This window comes from Chelon labrosus (assembly GCF_963514085.1).
Source record: "Chelon labrosus genome assembly, chromosome: 20".
NCBI lineage: Eukaryota > Metazoa > Chordata > Actinopteri > Mugiliformes > Mugilidae > Chelon > Chelon labrosus.
Genome location: NC_140353.1, coordinates 3,919,458 through 3,934,713, shown reverse-complemented (window position 1 = coordinate 3,934,713; position 15,256 = coordinate 3,919,458). Strand labels below are relative to the sequence as shown.

The 15,256-nt window shown below is 42.0% G+C and overlaps 1 protein-coding gene across 2 annotated transcripts; it reads left to right on the top strand.

Moving 5' to 3' along the window:
- The first annotated feature begins 32 nt into the window (after positions 1–32).
- On the top strand, positions 33–14,687 carry capn3a (calpain 3a, (p94)). 2 transcript variants are annotated; one of them, XM_084569215.1, is made up of 21 exons: positions 33–1,039; positions 1,368–1,437; positions 2,100–2,218; positions 2,733–2,866; positions 3,027–3,195; positions 3,512–3,595; positions 3,780–3,874; positions 3,967–4,044; positions 4,113–4,273; positions 4,394–4,563; positions 4,755–4,766; positions 4,934–5,142; positions 6,517–6,553; positions 7,244–7,321; positions 7,493–7,550; positions 9,035–9,099; positions 9,377–9,445; positions 9,586–9,664; positions 11,750–11,866; positions 12,919–12,977; positions 13,736–14,687. In XM_084569215.1, exons 1-21 carry the CDS (start codon positions 788–790, stop codon positions 13,760–13,762), a joined length of 2,142 nt encoding a protein of 713 aa, XP_084425341.1. In that variant the 5' UTR covers positions 33–787; the 3' UTR covers positions 13,763–14,687. The 2 variants fall into 2 exon arrangements, with proteins under 2 accessions (XP_084425341.1, XP_084425340.1); XM_084569214.1 differs by having other exon boundaries at positions 7,244–7,327.
- Positions 14,688–15,256: the final 569 nt, after the last annotated feature.

Genomic DNA, 15,256 nt, shown 5'->3' with positions numbered 1-15,256 from the left:
GAGGAAAAGAAAGAAAGCATAACAGAGGAAAAAGTCAAATAAATCAGTTTTAAGATGCTGTTTTTAAATCCGTGCACTGGTGTGGATCTCTCTCTCTCTTGAGACGACGAGATCTGATATCAGATTCTGATCCCAGTAACGTTTGGTATCATTCCAGCCGTCATATCCCGAAGTTAAAAGCCTCATCTGAAGCGTCCTGGCAGTCTGTTCGTAATCACCTGTCTAAACCCCCCCAAAAATACTGGATTGAGTTTACACCAGTGCTAAAAATGGATGATACTCCTCTTCATAGCATTATCCTGCTCTAGTTATGCTGAGACTGCTCAACGCTGAGCTCCATTGAGAATAGGTTTAAAGGGCTTGAATGCCTTCTGCTGAGGCAGGCCATCTACCGACCACTCTTTACATGCCCTCTGGCGCGGCCCGCTGGCCTTTGTGTCACCCAACAATGATGGCACCAGAGCTCCACAGCCGGGGAAGGATCATTGTCCCCTTTTCGGCCAATGGGAACGCAACGAGCGGACGTTCAGGTGTAGTTTCTGTGCATGCGTGTGCGTATGTGCATGGTAATGCAAAGGTGAATGCATGTGAAGTGAATCTCTTTCACACCGAGCATCGACTCTGTGACGAAGGGGAGGGGGACGTCACGCAAAGGAAGAGCCAATCAGACATTAGCTGTTTGGATTTATGCCAGGGTTTTTAGGCTTGTAAGACTTTATTTTAGTACAAGTGGTAAAAGCCAGTTTTTTTTTTACCCCCAAAAAAAAAGAAGGTCAGCTGAGACGAGATGCCTTATACACCGTCTGGCTTTTTCTGCGACCGGTTGATCCGGGAACGAGAGCGGAGAGACGGGGAAGGGTCCCTGAACAAGCCGCTCCGCTTCAACGGCCAGGACTTCAACACCCTGAGACAGGAGTGCCTTCAGAGGAAGAGCCTGTTTGAGGATGACTTGTTCCCGGCCACCGTGGAGTCCTTGGGCTTCAAGGAGCTCGGGCACAAGTCCAACAAGGTCAAGAACATCGTCTGGAAGAGGCCCAAGGTAGGAGGGAGAGGTTTGACCTGGGGATGGGTCACACGTGATGGAGGTGATTTATTTTGTTGGTGATGCACAGCAACATGTTTTTAAAGAGCTGATGAGGGATTGTTTAAAATGCTCCAGTGGGATTTTACCTGAGGAAGCAGATGGGACTGAAATATTCCCAACAGTCCCACATGGAGGGACTGGTAACCTCAAACTGTAACTTACGGTCGTTTTATTCACCAAATATTTGGAGTCAAGATTTCAGTCTGTGTAGCAGAGACATCTGATTGATTCTTAGCCTTTTCTAAAACGAAGTTAACTCCTGTTTGTTGTTTGTCGCCTGCAGGAAATCTGTGAGAACCCTCAGTTCATCGTTGGTGGAGCCAGTAGGACAGACATCTGCCAGGGAGATCTTGGTAAATTCTGCTTTTTTTTTTTAACGTCAAGAGTTGGATTATATTTATTTCTTTGCAGCAGACTACAATGAAACACTCAAGGCCATTGTTTAGCGCTGTGTTAACTCTTTCTAGATGTGGAAACCCTGCTGACTGATGCGAAAAAACACACACAAGACATGTTGGGAAGAGAGTGTTTAGGCGATAACAGGGTCGCAAACATCCCGTGTATCCCCTGCGCACGGCCTCTCTGCCTGCAGCGGCCCCCCTCCCTCCCCTCGTATTGTGCTTACTCTTTTGGAAGGGAATCCAACCAGCAGCACTTCTCATTGTTGTTCAGATTGGACCACAAATAAAGGGACAAAAGTCCTGGCAGACACTGTTAACCGTTCCCTGTTGAAAAACTTTTTTTTACATTGTTCCCCGGCGCTGCAGCTCGTCACACACCTGGACAATCGGGGAATGCAGACGTCAGCACTCAGCAGCGTTTCTTTTCCTCCTGCAAAACAAAAATACATCCGGGCGAGATGTTGATGTTCATATTGGTTAATTTGGTTTTTCTACCAATCAGAGCTCCACAAGTGAACATTTCAAAGACATTTCATCCCAGGAGCAGATAAAAATGACCCGCTGGCTATTTCCTGTTGTAAAAGACATTATTTGAAGCTGCTCTCTGTGTCCAGGTGACTGCTGGCTGCTGGCTGCTATCGCCTGTCTCACCCTGAATGAGAAGCTTCTCTATCGAGTGGTTCCCCACGAGCAAAGCTACTCAGACAGCTATGCCGGCATCTTCCACTTCCAGGTCTGAAACAAAATCACCCGTTCAGCCTCCATCTAAACGTCCAATCCTGCTTTTATCACTTCATCCTTTTAAAAATCAAGTTTACTGGAACAGAGGAGGACAACTATATTGATTAGTGGATGTTAGAGGTTCAATAAATAGACCTAACGAAGATTGATCTGATATTTTGATCATCTCATTCATATTTTAAGCAGTTTTTCTTTTGTTAGTTCCATTTTTTCCACATATGCCAGTAAACCCAATATAATTTGGGAATTTTTAAGTCATTACTTTAAAGTTTTATATTTCATTTTCTGAATAAACGAATAAGAAGATAATAAAAGAAGATAGGATAAAAAGTTTATTGTCATTGTCTGGTAAAACAATAACAACGATATACAGTTTTGCAGCAAAAAAAATAAAAGCTATAGCGACAAAAGTAATTTAAAAAATAAATTAAATTATTGTTCAAGGCAACAGAAGTTGAAGAAATGTTCTCATTTCTCCTCCCTGACTCCCTCCTGCGTCCCATCAGTTCTGGCGTTATGGTGACTGGGTCGACGTCGTCATTGACGACCGCATCCCGACTTTCAACAACCAGCTGGTCTTCACCAAGTCCGCCGAGAGGAACGAGTTCTGGAGCGCCCTGCTGGAGAAGGCCTACGCCAAGTGAGTTCTTAGAGTCCAAGTGAGCGGAGATCGTCTTTATGTAAATGACAGCAAGTCACTAGATTGCTCCTGGTTGCAGATTTAGACTTGTCAGACCTTAGACTTGCACAGATTCTTTAATTTTGACATATTGATGACTGTAACATCTCGTCGTTTCCAGGCTGCACGGCTCCTACGAGGCTCTGAAGGGTGGAAACACCACCGAGGCCATGGAGGACTTCACCGGCGGAGTCACTGAGTTCTACGAAATGAAGGAGGCTCCCAAAGAGCTCTACAAGATCATGAAGAAAGCTCTGGAGAGAGGCTCGCTCATGGGCTGCTCCATTGATGTGAGACGCTTTTTTTAATCTCGTTCCTACTTCGGCTAAAAGTCTGTTTGATCCAGGGATTCTTCTAAAGTATCCATTAATTTAATTAAAACACACACACTCTTGTCGTTAGTAAACCTCAGTAATGCAGAGTTTATTTATTGCAGTTTGCATTACAGAAACTTCAGTCAATATTTTAGCAAAAGCAAGCTTTAGCTGATTTTATGTTTCTCTTTTAATTGTTTCTCCTTGTTTCTGCTTCATTATGGTTCATTAAATCTGACATACGATGACCGTCACAGACATACGATCCGTTAAATATTTCGTTTATCTGCAGTCCCTGGTTCCTGCTCGCTTCGAGACTCGTACCGTGACGGGACTTGTGAAAGGTCACGCCTATTCTGTGACGGCCGTGGACGAGGTAAGGCTCATCAGGGGAACAATAGTGTGAGAGGGATTGTTCCAGCTGTGTGTAACCATGCACAGCTGGAATAATCCCAAACGTTTGACTTATTATGACACAGTAACAAAGCTGCAGTCGGGAGGGGAATTCACATGGGGGTGCATGCAAATATAAATCTGAGAACCTTCATGTGTCACTGCAGTGTAAACCATCCCAGCAAAAGGATTCTAAAGTTCGTCTGGTGCGTCTCAGAAACCCGTGGGGTCAGGTGGAATGGAACGGCCCCTGGAGTGATAAGTAAGGACTTTTTAATCATCTTTAGCCTGAATTAAATCCTTAATTTTCAACCCTACTCTTCCAGTACTTTAGCAATACATTCTGTCCAACAGCTCCAAGGAGTGGGCCACACTCTCTAAGGCTGACAAAGACAAGCTGCAACACCAGAGCGCCGAGGATGGAGAGTTCTGGTAGGTTAAGAAGAAATGAATTCATCGTAGACTCTGCGATGTGTCTAAATGTTCTGTTTTTCGTCCAGGATGTCGTTTGAGGACTTCAAGAAGAACTACACCAAGATCGAGATCTGCAACCTCACCCCAGACGCCCTGGAGGACGATAAGATCCACAAGTGGACGGTTTCTGTGAACGAGGGCCGCTGGGTGAGAGGCTGCTCGGCCGGAGGCTGCAGGAACTACCCAGGTACTGTCCAGAGTAATGCAGCTATTTATTCCTGTTTACTCCTCACAAGCACAAGAACAATGACCTCAGTTTTACCTTTACATTATTAAGACTCTAATACTAGCTGAAACTTTCTGGCAGATACTTTCTGGACCAACCCTCAGTACCGCCTCCGTCTGCTGGAGGAGGACGACGATCCCGAGGACAACGAGGTGGTCTGCACCTTCGTGGTGGCGCTGATGCAGAAGAACAGACGGAAAGAGCGCAAGATGGGAGCCAACCTCTTCACCATCGGATTCGCCATTTATGAGGTGTCCACTCCGCTTCTGGTTGACTGTTCAGTAAACCTGGGTGGAGCATTAGGACGTGTTTCTTTGCAGATTTCTTAGCATTTGTTTAGATTTTGTGGCATGTTTCACTCTTGTGCAGCACAAAAAATACTAAGAAATATATCTCTAGGTTTTATTCATATTTTTTAAATTACCCTTCTGTCTTTCTGCAGGTGCCGAAGGAGGTAAGGAAGATGTAAACAACACTGGAGCAGCAGTTTGCAAGTTAATTGCACACTTGCACGGTTTCAAATTCTCACACATATATTCTGTTTTATTTTACATACAAGCATCAGATCTGTTTCCATTCATCGGTGCCATTTCCCTCCTCTGCCACGTTGCCCCCCTCCAGATGCACGGAAACAAGCAGCACATGCAGAAGGACTTCTTCCTCTTCAACGCCTCCAAGGCCCGCTGCAAGTCCTACATCAACCTGCGCGAGGTGACCCAGCGCTTCCGCCTCAGCCCCGGCGAGTACGTCATCGTTCCCTCCACGTACGAGCCGCACCAGGAGGGAGAGTTCATCCTGCGAGTCTTCTCCGAAAAGAGGAACACCTCAGAGTGAGTGGGTGGGGGCGAGCTGGGCTGCATGAGGACGGCATGGGACGATATAGTGTCTGTATATTACTTTATTACTTTATTTTTTTAATAGGGCTGGGTATTGAAGTACAGATACATATAAAAATCATGTTAGATTCTTTGACTGTCATTTTAGGGAGTAGAGTAGGTAGAAAAACATTAAAATGTTCATGTTGAGGTCAAATTGAAGGCATTTTCCCTCAGGATATAAAATGAACATCATTCACAGAGTTGCAACACTGCTTGAGACCAAATATTTTTCATTTAATTAAAAGATTTAATCAGAAAATGTAGGAATAACCTCCATCCTCTACAAATTTAAAGCATATGAACAGTCCACATTTAAATATGTGCCTTTTACTCTCATGTCAGACAAAGAAAATCCCATTTAAGATGAAGAAACAAACAAGTTTTGGGCATTTTTGCTCAAATAAATTATGCAGGTGTTGGTTTTTGCCATTTATTCTGCTGCAGATGAACAATTTGGTTCACTGACACTGTTGATATCCCAATAAATATGCATTTTATTATGCATAAGTACACTTCAAACTCAAACAGGATGTGCAAAACAAACTAGAAATAGTAAAAGAGATGCTCAGCAGTGTTACAAGTCTTTGTGTTTGACCTCTACCTGCTCAAAAACTAATATACCCAGCCCTACTTGTTATAATCTGTGTTTTACTGTGCGGGTTTGTGTGTCTGTTGATGGGGACGGAGGTGGGGGGGGGGCTTGTGTCGGAGTGCTTGGCGGGTGGGACACGAACCACCAAGAACAAACAATTTTAACGGCGATTTGATTTGTAGAGCTGGAAGAAATCGGCCCCAGTTCGAAGCTGTTATGGAATCTTTTTTAGGACAAGCGACTTCAGATATGGGCACGATCTGGTAAACTTTCTTAAGCATTCAATTCTGCATACTCAACAAACAGCCACCTCCCCTCCCCTGCTGCCCGTGGAGGACCAGACCGGCACGCAGACCAGGGGGCCGGACGATGGACCGGGACCTGGCCTTTGAATTAGATCAAAACATGACAAAATTAGTTATTCTTAAGTCCAAACAAAAATAAATAAATTGCCCAAAATAAGAGAAAACACTCGACTGGAGGAAGCAACAGGTGGTATAAGACTAACACACTTTATTCACAGCTTCATTTAACAGTTTGTGGAATTATTTTTACATTTACAGTGCAGCAGGATTATGGGACTATAAGCCTCTAGAAACGTTTTGCCAGCTCAGGATGTCAGTTTTATTAATTTGTTTGCTCAGTGTCTGAAAAGAGTAAAAGAGACAGGCTTTATGATCCAGATGAGAGGATGTTGTCACCATGGTTACCGCTGTTTGTTCATCTTCATCCAGGGAGATAGAGAACAGGATCGAGGCCGACCATCCGGTGGTAAGTGTCCTCTTGTTTTCTCAGCCGCTCTTCTGCGTCCACATAAAGATTTAGAGTTTTCCTTATTTATGTTTCTTTAAAATCTTCAAATATTTGTGAAACTAATTTAAAAAATGACACGGTTATTTGTATTGGTCATTTAATTTCCTGTAGATAATCTATGCTTTTATTAAACGTGCAAAAGCGCATTTCAAAGGCAAAAAGTAGAGTCCCTATAAGAACGTATTCACCACGTTGGATGTTTTCTCCTTTTATTGATTTTATAAATTGATTTATGATCAATATAATTTGGCTTTATTGACAAGAATTTACAAAAACAAACTCTTTACCATCAAAGTGGAAACAGATTTCTACAAATAAATGTAAATTAATTAAAAATATATGAAATTTAATTTCTCTCAACCCCACGTTGGAAACTACAACAAGGAAGGCAAGATAAAAATATATATATCCAGTATTAAAAGTAAAAAAACTACTGATAAATTACAAGATAAATATAGTTTTACCCTCTACCTTTACAAACAAACACATGCATGATGCTGCCGCCACCATGCGTCCAACTTCAATCGTGATTTTCATGAAAAACATGACTGCAGAAAAATGCTCATACACGCAGCTAATCTTCAGATTTCTTTTATTTCTCGGTCTTCTTCTTCTTCTTCTCTACTTCGCTCCTCCGCGATGCTTCAGCCGGCCCCGGCCTCAGCAGGAGAGGAGAGCGAGGAGGACCAGCAGTTCCGGAGTATTTTTCAGGAAATAGCCGGCGACGTGAGTGTAGGGAGAGAAACTTACATACTTAAAAAAACCTTTTTTGATCGTAATTAACAGTCCAGGCCTGTTTTTTTTGATTGCAACTAATATTTGAGAACATGTGTTACAATGCCTGTCTTCTTCTTCTTCTACTTTCATGTCTCTGCACAACCCCCTTCTGTCTCTCAGGAAATGGAAATCACAGCCAACGAACTAAAAAACGTTCTCAACAGAGTGATCACCAAACGTGAGTTAGCTGAATGTTTTTTATTTGTTTGCAGGCAACTTCCTTGATATTTAAATGTGACAATTTTAAAACACACTGATGTGCAGTCAGGAAGTGGGTGTGTCCAATTTATACTAAATCATAAAAGATATAAGCAGAAAAATTAAGAAATCTGTATTTCTGCAGCAGCCTTAGACACATTTAAAAAAAAAGAAAGAAAGAAATGCACATTAATACAGTTATTTGTTGAAGCAGTAGTCGACTAGCCTGGTCGTCACCATCCTACGTTTCCGCCCGAAATTTGATTTTGGTCTGCCACGTGCAGACCGAAATCAAATTTAGGATGGTGACGACCAGGCTAGTAGTCGACAGGAGACTAAGACAAATTACTATTAGCAGTGGTTTGATAATTAAAGTTGCACTGTGATGTTTTAAGCCTTACAGTCCTCATAAAATCAGATTATTTTCTACTCTGCAGTAGTCTCTGGTCCAACTCTGACAAGAAAAAGTCATTTTAGGTCTTAGGTATTATTAATTGTAATTTAGAAGTGTGAGTTTTAAGATGTCGGTGACTCATCCTGCATTAAGGGGTGTGTAATAATTTTGCATCCAATGAAACGCTTTCTCATGCCTCTGCTCCGGCTCTTTGTTCCAACACGTAACACCGTGATCCACAGCTTTAGCTGCTTTCCATTACTTTAAAACACACCGGTGCGCAGTCAGGAAGTGGTTGTAATTGTTCAGGCGTAGCTGATTCCCTAGTTTGTGCTAAATCATAAAAAAACATTTGCAGAAAAATTGAGAAAAAAAAATAATTGTATATATTTCTGCAACAGTTTTTAATTAAAGAAAGGCACATTAATATAGTTACTGTGTCAAACACAAGCCACAACCAAATTGTACTTGTGTGGATGCTGGAATTTTAAGATGTTAATGACTCATCCTGCACAAAGGGGCGTGCACTAATTTTGCATCTAATAAATGAACAGTTTGAGCTCTTTTTCGTTATTTTAAAACGCACAAGTGGGTGTAGTTGATTCTCTAACTTGAACCAAATCATGAAAACCATTAGCAGAAAAAATTTATATATATATATTTAGATCAGTGTATATCCATATAGTGGGAGTGAATGGGGCACCGAAACACAGCCTCTAATTAACGCATTATCTGCTGCGAAACACGTTCATTTCACCAATATTTTGTTATGATACACTAGTGCTATTCCCCGTTGAGTCCGGCGTTACCTGTTATCATTATAAAATATTGAACCATGTTGCAAAAAACTAGCATTTCGGTGCCCCAGTCACTCCCACTGCATGGATATACGCAGATCTAAATATCTCCCGAACGACTACAAATTGCACAAAAGTTATATGGGTGAGTAAACGACCGTATTTAATGCCAGAAATAAGGTCCAGGTTGTAAAAAACAGTAGTTCCCCTTTAAGCATGGAAAGCCAGAAACCTGATGACAGATGATAATAATAATGATCACTCTCCCTCCAGACAAGGACCTGAACACTGAGGGCTTCAGCCTGGAGAGCTGCAGGAGCATGATTGCTCTGATGGACGTATCCTTTGTATCGAGTGCATCGGGCTGGCTGTGTTGTCTGTAGGAGGCACGGCCCGCCGAGACCCGTGATAGGGTCTGTGATGGACCCTCACAGGGCCTAGGTCTCTTTTCACTCCCCCCTACCCCCCCCACATTCCCTTACCCCACACACAAAACACATTTACAATTTGACCCCAGACCTCAAACGTCACCTCAGCGAGTCTTTTTCTGTCACGCTGCAGCTTGAAGTGAACGGACTTGTTGCTGGATTTTGGTCTTAACTGCGTGTGTTTTAGATGGACGGGACAGGTAGACTGAATCTTCAGGAGTTCAGACACCTGTGGAATAAGATCAAACAGTGGCAGGTGGGAATGCAGACGTGGGAACGCAGCGGCTTCCCTCTCGTTTTCTATACCAGCAGAAATTACAGAATCGGCTAGTCTTCATTGGTGTTTAGCTCACGAGTCGCTGTGCGTGACGTAGATGAAATTGTGTTTTTTTTCAGGGAATATTTAAACACTATAACGCCGACCAGTCCGGCAGCATCAACAGTTACGAGATGAGGAACGCTGTCAACGATGCAGGTAATGACACGCACACTTTTTTATTTACAGATAATACAAGTTAAATTCAGGTCGTCCAGGTCATGATATATCCAAAAACAAAGCTAAAACAAAAGCAACTGGACTTGTTGGAGTCTTCTTGAAGACGTTTCGTTAAAGTCTTTAGTTCTGGATGGCTGGCGGAGAGTTTGGGTTTTTATTTCAGAACATCTGTGGCTGGTGCACACCTGAAACAACTGAGACGCCGTTTATCAGCCAGAAAGTTTCATCTACGTTTACAACTTCTGAGTAGCTTCTGTTAGTTAATGGGTCGCTGGAGAACAACAGGACTCTACCCAGGCTAATATAAGGTGTAACATCCTGTATCTGGTCTTTAAAAGACGCTAGTCATTTGAGATTCTAGTGTGCACAACCCACAAATGATGCAAATAAAAAAACCCGTCTGTCTCTGGACATTAATGGTTCATCAGAGTACTGTTGCGCCCCTCTGCACCTCTACTGGCCTTGCACTGGCTTGGGCTTAATTACCTTAACCAGCCACACCTGAGCACCTTGAAAAGTTGCAGAGGGCTAAGAGAACCACCTTTCAGCTGCAGAGAGCTACCATGTCACTGTTTTGTTTTCCTTTTAATGAAATAAATCCTTCGTCGTGTGTCGCGGCCCTCAAGCTGGGTCGTAACCTAAACGGGGGGCTCGTACAGGATATCTTTTGGACTTTTTTTTGTGGAGACTGAATGCCGGAGTTCCTTTTTTTTTCTCAAGGTGAGAATAGGAGTGTTATCCAAAGCTTTTCTTCTTAGAAGTTAGTAGACCCAAGCTGATGTAGAGATAGATTTGCACGTTTCAGAACTCGCCTGGTGTAGAAAGCCTCCGGGTGTTGGTGTGACCATCTTTATTATTATTTTTCTGGTGCGGTAACCCTGGGGTGGCCCCTGGCGTGCCCGGGAAAGCTGACGAAGACTAGTTACGTGCGAACAACAGATCAGCAATTACAGGAGCTATTGTTTGTGTGTGTGACCTTCAGTGTTGTGGGTAAGTCGGCCCAATTCTGGTGGCTAATGTTTTGATGTTACTAGCCACATGAAGGAAGGCGGTAACTTTATGATGGTTGTGGCTTTCCATTTGTGGTAGGTCACTTGTACATTGGCTTGCAGCTCTGATGGCATAAGGGCTTTGTTTGTTTTCGCACAGTGGCTGTGCTCGTGTCTTTGGCTTGGGCTTGATTACCTTAACCAGACACAGCTGAGTAGATGTGAATAAAAGTCCTTGTTGGAGAGAAACGGTACTGTTTACTGACTTAGCCCAACTACAGCCAAGTATCTGGTTATGAAAGACATTTGTCATGCGAGTTTCAGGTGTGCGCCACCCACAGATGTTCCTAATAAAACCTTAAACTCCACCAGCTGGATGAAATGTCAACGATGAAACCTCAACAAGTCTCTTGTCTTAGCTTAATTGGTATTTTTTGGGATGTATAACATGATCTGGATGGCTGAGAATCTCCAGATATTAATGCTGCTGATTGGATTTTCTATGCTGAGGTTTTGAGATACAAGTCTGAACCGAAATATGACACATACAGGACATGATATGCAGGAGAAGGAAGGTGGATAAGATTTTAAGCTGCAAGGATGCTGAGGCAAACCAGTATTCTAACAAATATATTTAGAAATGTATAAATTATTTAATCTTGGCTGAAAAAAAAGTCATACCATCTCATCTCTTTCAAAAACTGAACATTACCGAGATAAAGTGTCTTTTAATAGACTTCAAAATTCCGGGAAATAAAATGAAAACAAGCTTAAAGTTCATACAGTACTAATGCTACTGCTAATTTTATGAATTTAGCCTTTTAGTTGATGCGTATTGATCTTATTAAAAGTTGCTAAAGTTATTTTATCCATTTGGAACATTTGTTTTCTAAAATACAAGTATTACGCTGAACCTGGTGAACATTAACCTCCCTTCACAGACCACAGGCGTTCCTAATGAAGTGCTCGTCTTCTCTGATTTGTTCAGTCTTCGCTGCAGATGAACTCACATATTTGAACTCATCCTCTAAATGTTCTTGTCACTGTACAGTCATGTGTCTTGTGTCCCGCTCAGGCTTCCGTCTCAACAACCAGCTGTACGACATCATCACCATGCGCTACGCCAACGAGAACATGAACATCGACTTCGACAGCTTCATCAGCTGCCTGGTTCGGCTCGAGGCCATGTTCAGTAAGTCGCCGCCCGCTCGGAAAGATGCATCCGGAGATATCCGAGATGCATCCGAGTTGAAGCCAGCGTGTTAAATTACAGGATGTGACAGATACAATAATGAAAATAACCAGACTAAACTATATGCATTATTTAGCATTTTAAATCCCAAAGTCTCAAAAGATGGCAAATAATTCAGTCTGAATGTTGGTAATTTGTCTATAAAAGCATACTCGTGGAAGATGTTTTATAGGGTTTAAATGTTATACATACTTAGTATTTGATAGCAGTTGGTCCATTTATCTTGGGTTGAAGGAAAAATTAAAGGAAACGCAGCTGTTAGATACTTAAAACTGCACTGATTTATTTATTTTTTATTTTATTTTTTTTCCCTATGAAATCAATTTCTTCTCTACTAAATGACGCCTGTGCTCCAATTTCTGGCTCAACGATGACAACAAAAAGTAATTTGTAGGTTTCCTTAAATCGGAATTTTCTAGAAAATGTTTCTAAAACATTGATGACTCATCCTGCACTATGGGGCGTGTGCTAATTGTACATCCAATCAAATCTTTTCTCTGACTTTAAAGCCTGGGATATGGTTTTATCTCACTTGGAGTACACTAGATGCGACCTCTCTGGAGAACGAAGTTGAACATAAACAACAAACATGGCTGACCACGATAAGATAATATTTGTTTCTGAATTTACTGACAATGATCGAAATTGAGGTCTCCCCAAGTTTTTCCACCAGCAACAGGTAATATGCTTCTCTCTGTGCTGAAAGCTAACGGTAGACGCTCAACAAACTTCTATTTGTCAGATTCGTTCGTTGGAGAGGAAAAAAAAATGTATATATGCATTTTATGTCGAGTAAACATTCACGGTGTGCATCTTCATGTGCGCCACCATTGTTCTGTGACGTCAGGCTGCTGCATCTCATGAAGTCGGGGTAGATTGATTTGCCCCAACTTCACTAGTAGGACCTAAACAAAAGTTTTTATTTCCTGGCTATTAACACAAATTGCAGTTTGATTTCTTTACGTTCATTTGTGATTGTGTTTTCTTCTCAGGGGCGTTCCAGGCCTTTGATCAGGATGGAGATGGAACCATCAGACTCAGTGTCCTGGAGGTATGGACCATGGCGACAAATTTATTGTGTCTTGTGTAAGATAATCTTTAGATATCAGATCGTCCTCGCACGTCATCTCCTCTGTGTTTTTTATTGTAGATTTTCTAGCACTAATTTACTCCAAAACTTCCAGTTTTATTTCTACCTACGGCGTATTCTGAAGGTTCTATGCAGAGGGGTTTGTTCATACATAATTCATAGACTAAATTATGTATTTTATTCCTGAAAACATGTTGAATTGGTTTTATTCAATATTCAGGTCTCCGTTCTGGAAATTGATGTAAATTAGAACACGTTTAATCAGATAGTTTACCTGTTTAAAACTTGTAACACAAAATAGATTTGTCTTAAAGCGTGTAATCAAGTAGGTGAAGTTCCATGGTGATGTTATTAGTTAAATTTTAATTCATCTGCATCTCTTAAAAGCTAAAATGTGGGCTGCAGAGAAGTTTTAGGGCCAAACTCTTGAGTTCTTTCCAGGCAGACTATCAGCTTCTAACTCTTAGTGCATGGTATTCTAGAAAAATGAAAGTCCCACACTGTCTACAAGATCAAGGTCGATCTTTATTGTCATTCAAAATACACACCACGGGTGCACACGTGAATGAAATTTCGATGCAAAAGGCTCAGATAGCAGCGTTTAAGGCACAAATACTTAAAAAGTGTAAAAAGTATATAAACAGTAATAAATATTAGAATAATAAGGTGCATGAGAATACTGTACTGGATTATTGTACTGAAATACTATCCGTCTGCAGTGGCTCCAGTTGACCATGTACGCCTAGAGCGGCCCATCCTCTCCCAGGTGAGCTCCACTCCACGCGAGGACCAGACCTGCCAGCCTTTACCTCAATATTCAGTGTGCCCGACCGCCGTTCGCTCTCATCCACCTCCACCTCCACCTCCAGTCCCGGACCGCTCTGCTCCTCTCTGCTCTTTCTCCTCCTCTTCTTCTCAGTTTCCGTTTCTCTCTATCGACAGGAGTTCTCAGGCATTTCCTTCTCCAGCTTTTGTCCTCTCATTTTCACCGATACATCTCCAGTCTCTTTGCAGTCATCGGTTTTGTTTTGACTCTTAAGATTCTTTTACCGTAACACACTCAGGCAGCAAACACACACAACCTCCATTTTTTTCTTTATTTTTTTTCCTGTCACAATACCTCACAAAGACTCAAAACAACTCATTTCTGTTCTCGGATCTTCTTTAACTACTTATCATCATCTGTTATCACACTGAGCATCTCGGGCCTTTCTTCCTCTACTCTCTGGTGAATCACCTGTTACACCTCTGATAACACAACCTACAACTATAACAAGAGGGACGTAGCTAGGACAGTTTATTTTCACTTATTTTTGTCAATAAAACAATCCTCCTGGTTTCACTGTGCTGAGCCGTGTCGAGCTCCTCTGATGGCGCTCCCTAGTGGACAAACTCAGGCTTCTTCTGTCCATCTCCACAACGTGTCCAGTCTGCCAGTCTCTCAGCTCTGCATGTGGACGGACGACTCTCACGAGCAAAAACCGTGGAGCCGACGAGCTTTTATTTATTTTCCATAACACAGACACGCGAGGTTCAAATATGGATTAGAAAGAATATGGCTAATGGGTTGGACTGCAGCTTTTTTTTTTTCCTTTCTTTTATTATTAAGGCTTTGGTCAAATGAGTGTAATGCATTTTTAACCAAATAAATAAATGTGTAGTTATCGGTTTAACTGCTTTCTTGTTTATTTAAGAAACATAACATGATAAACATTAAAAAGACACAAACGATGCATTTCTGGAGTTGCAAACTTTTTATTTATAACGTTTTAGATTGCACTTTCTTATAAAATATCTCTTCACAACATGGACAACAACTGAAAAACTTGGAAGAAACTCAGGAATGCCGGGTGTGAGGCGACCTGCACGGCTTTCCCTCCCGTCGCCAAGAACGAGCGAGCGAGGAGGAATCCGGCGGCTCTGAGAACGTCGGGGTCAACTCGGCTAAGAACAAACGCGACAAGCGGCTCTGTAAGCTTCCAGTAGAGCATCAGCTGGGCTTTCACGCAGATTAAAAAAGTGGCTGAAATATTCCTTTTATATAAGAGAGTGGCTTTGCTTCACCACCTGTCTTTTTTTATTATTATAACTTCTTAAGAGGGTGAGGTATGGCATGGGAGATGAATCCTAATTCTTCCCTTCAAGCTCTTCCATCAAACACCTCCTCTAAACATCCTTCACCTCCACAAATCATCAGAAAACTATTGGGGCAATACTTCTGCTCAACGACGTTCCAAATA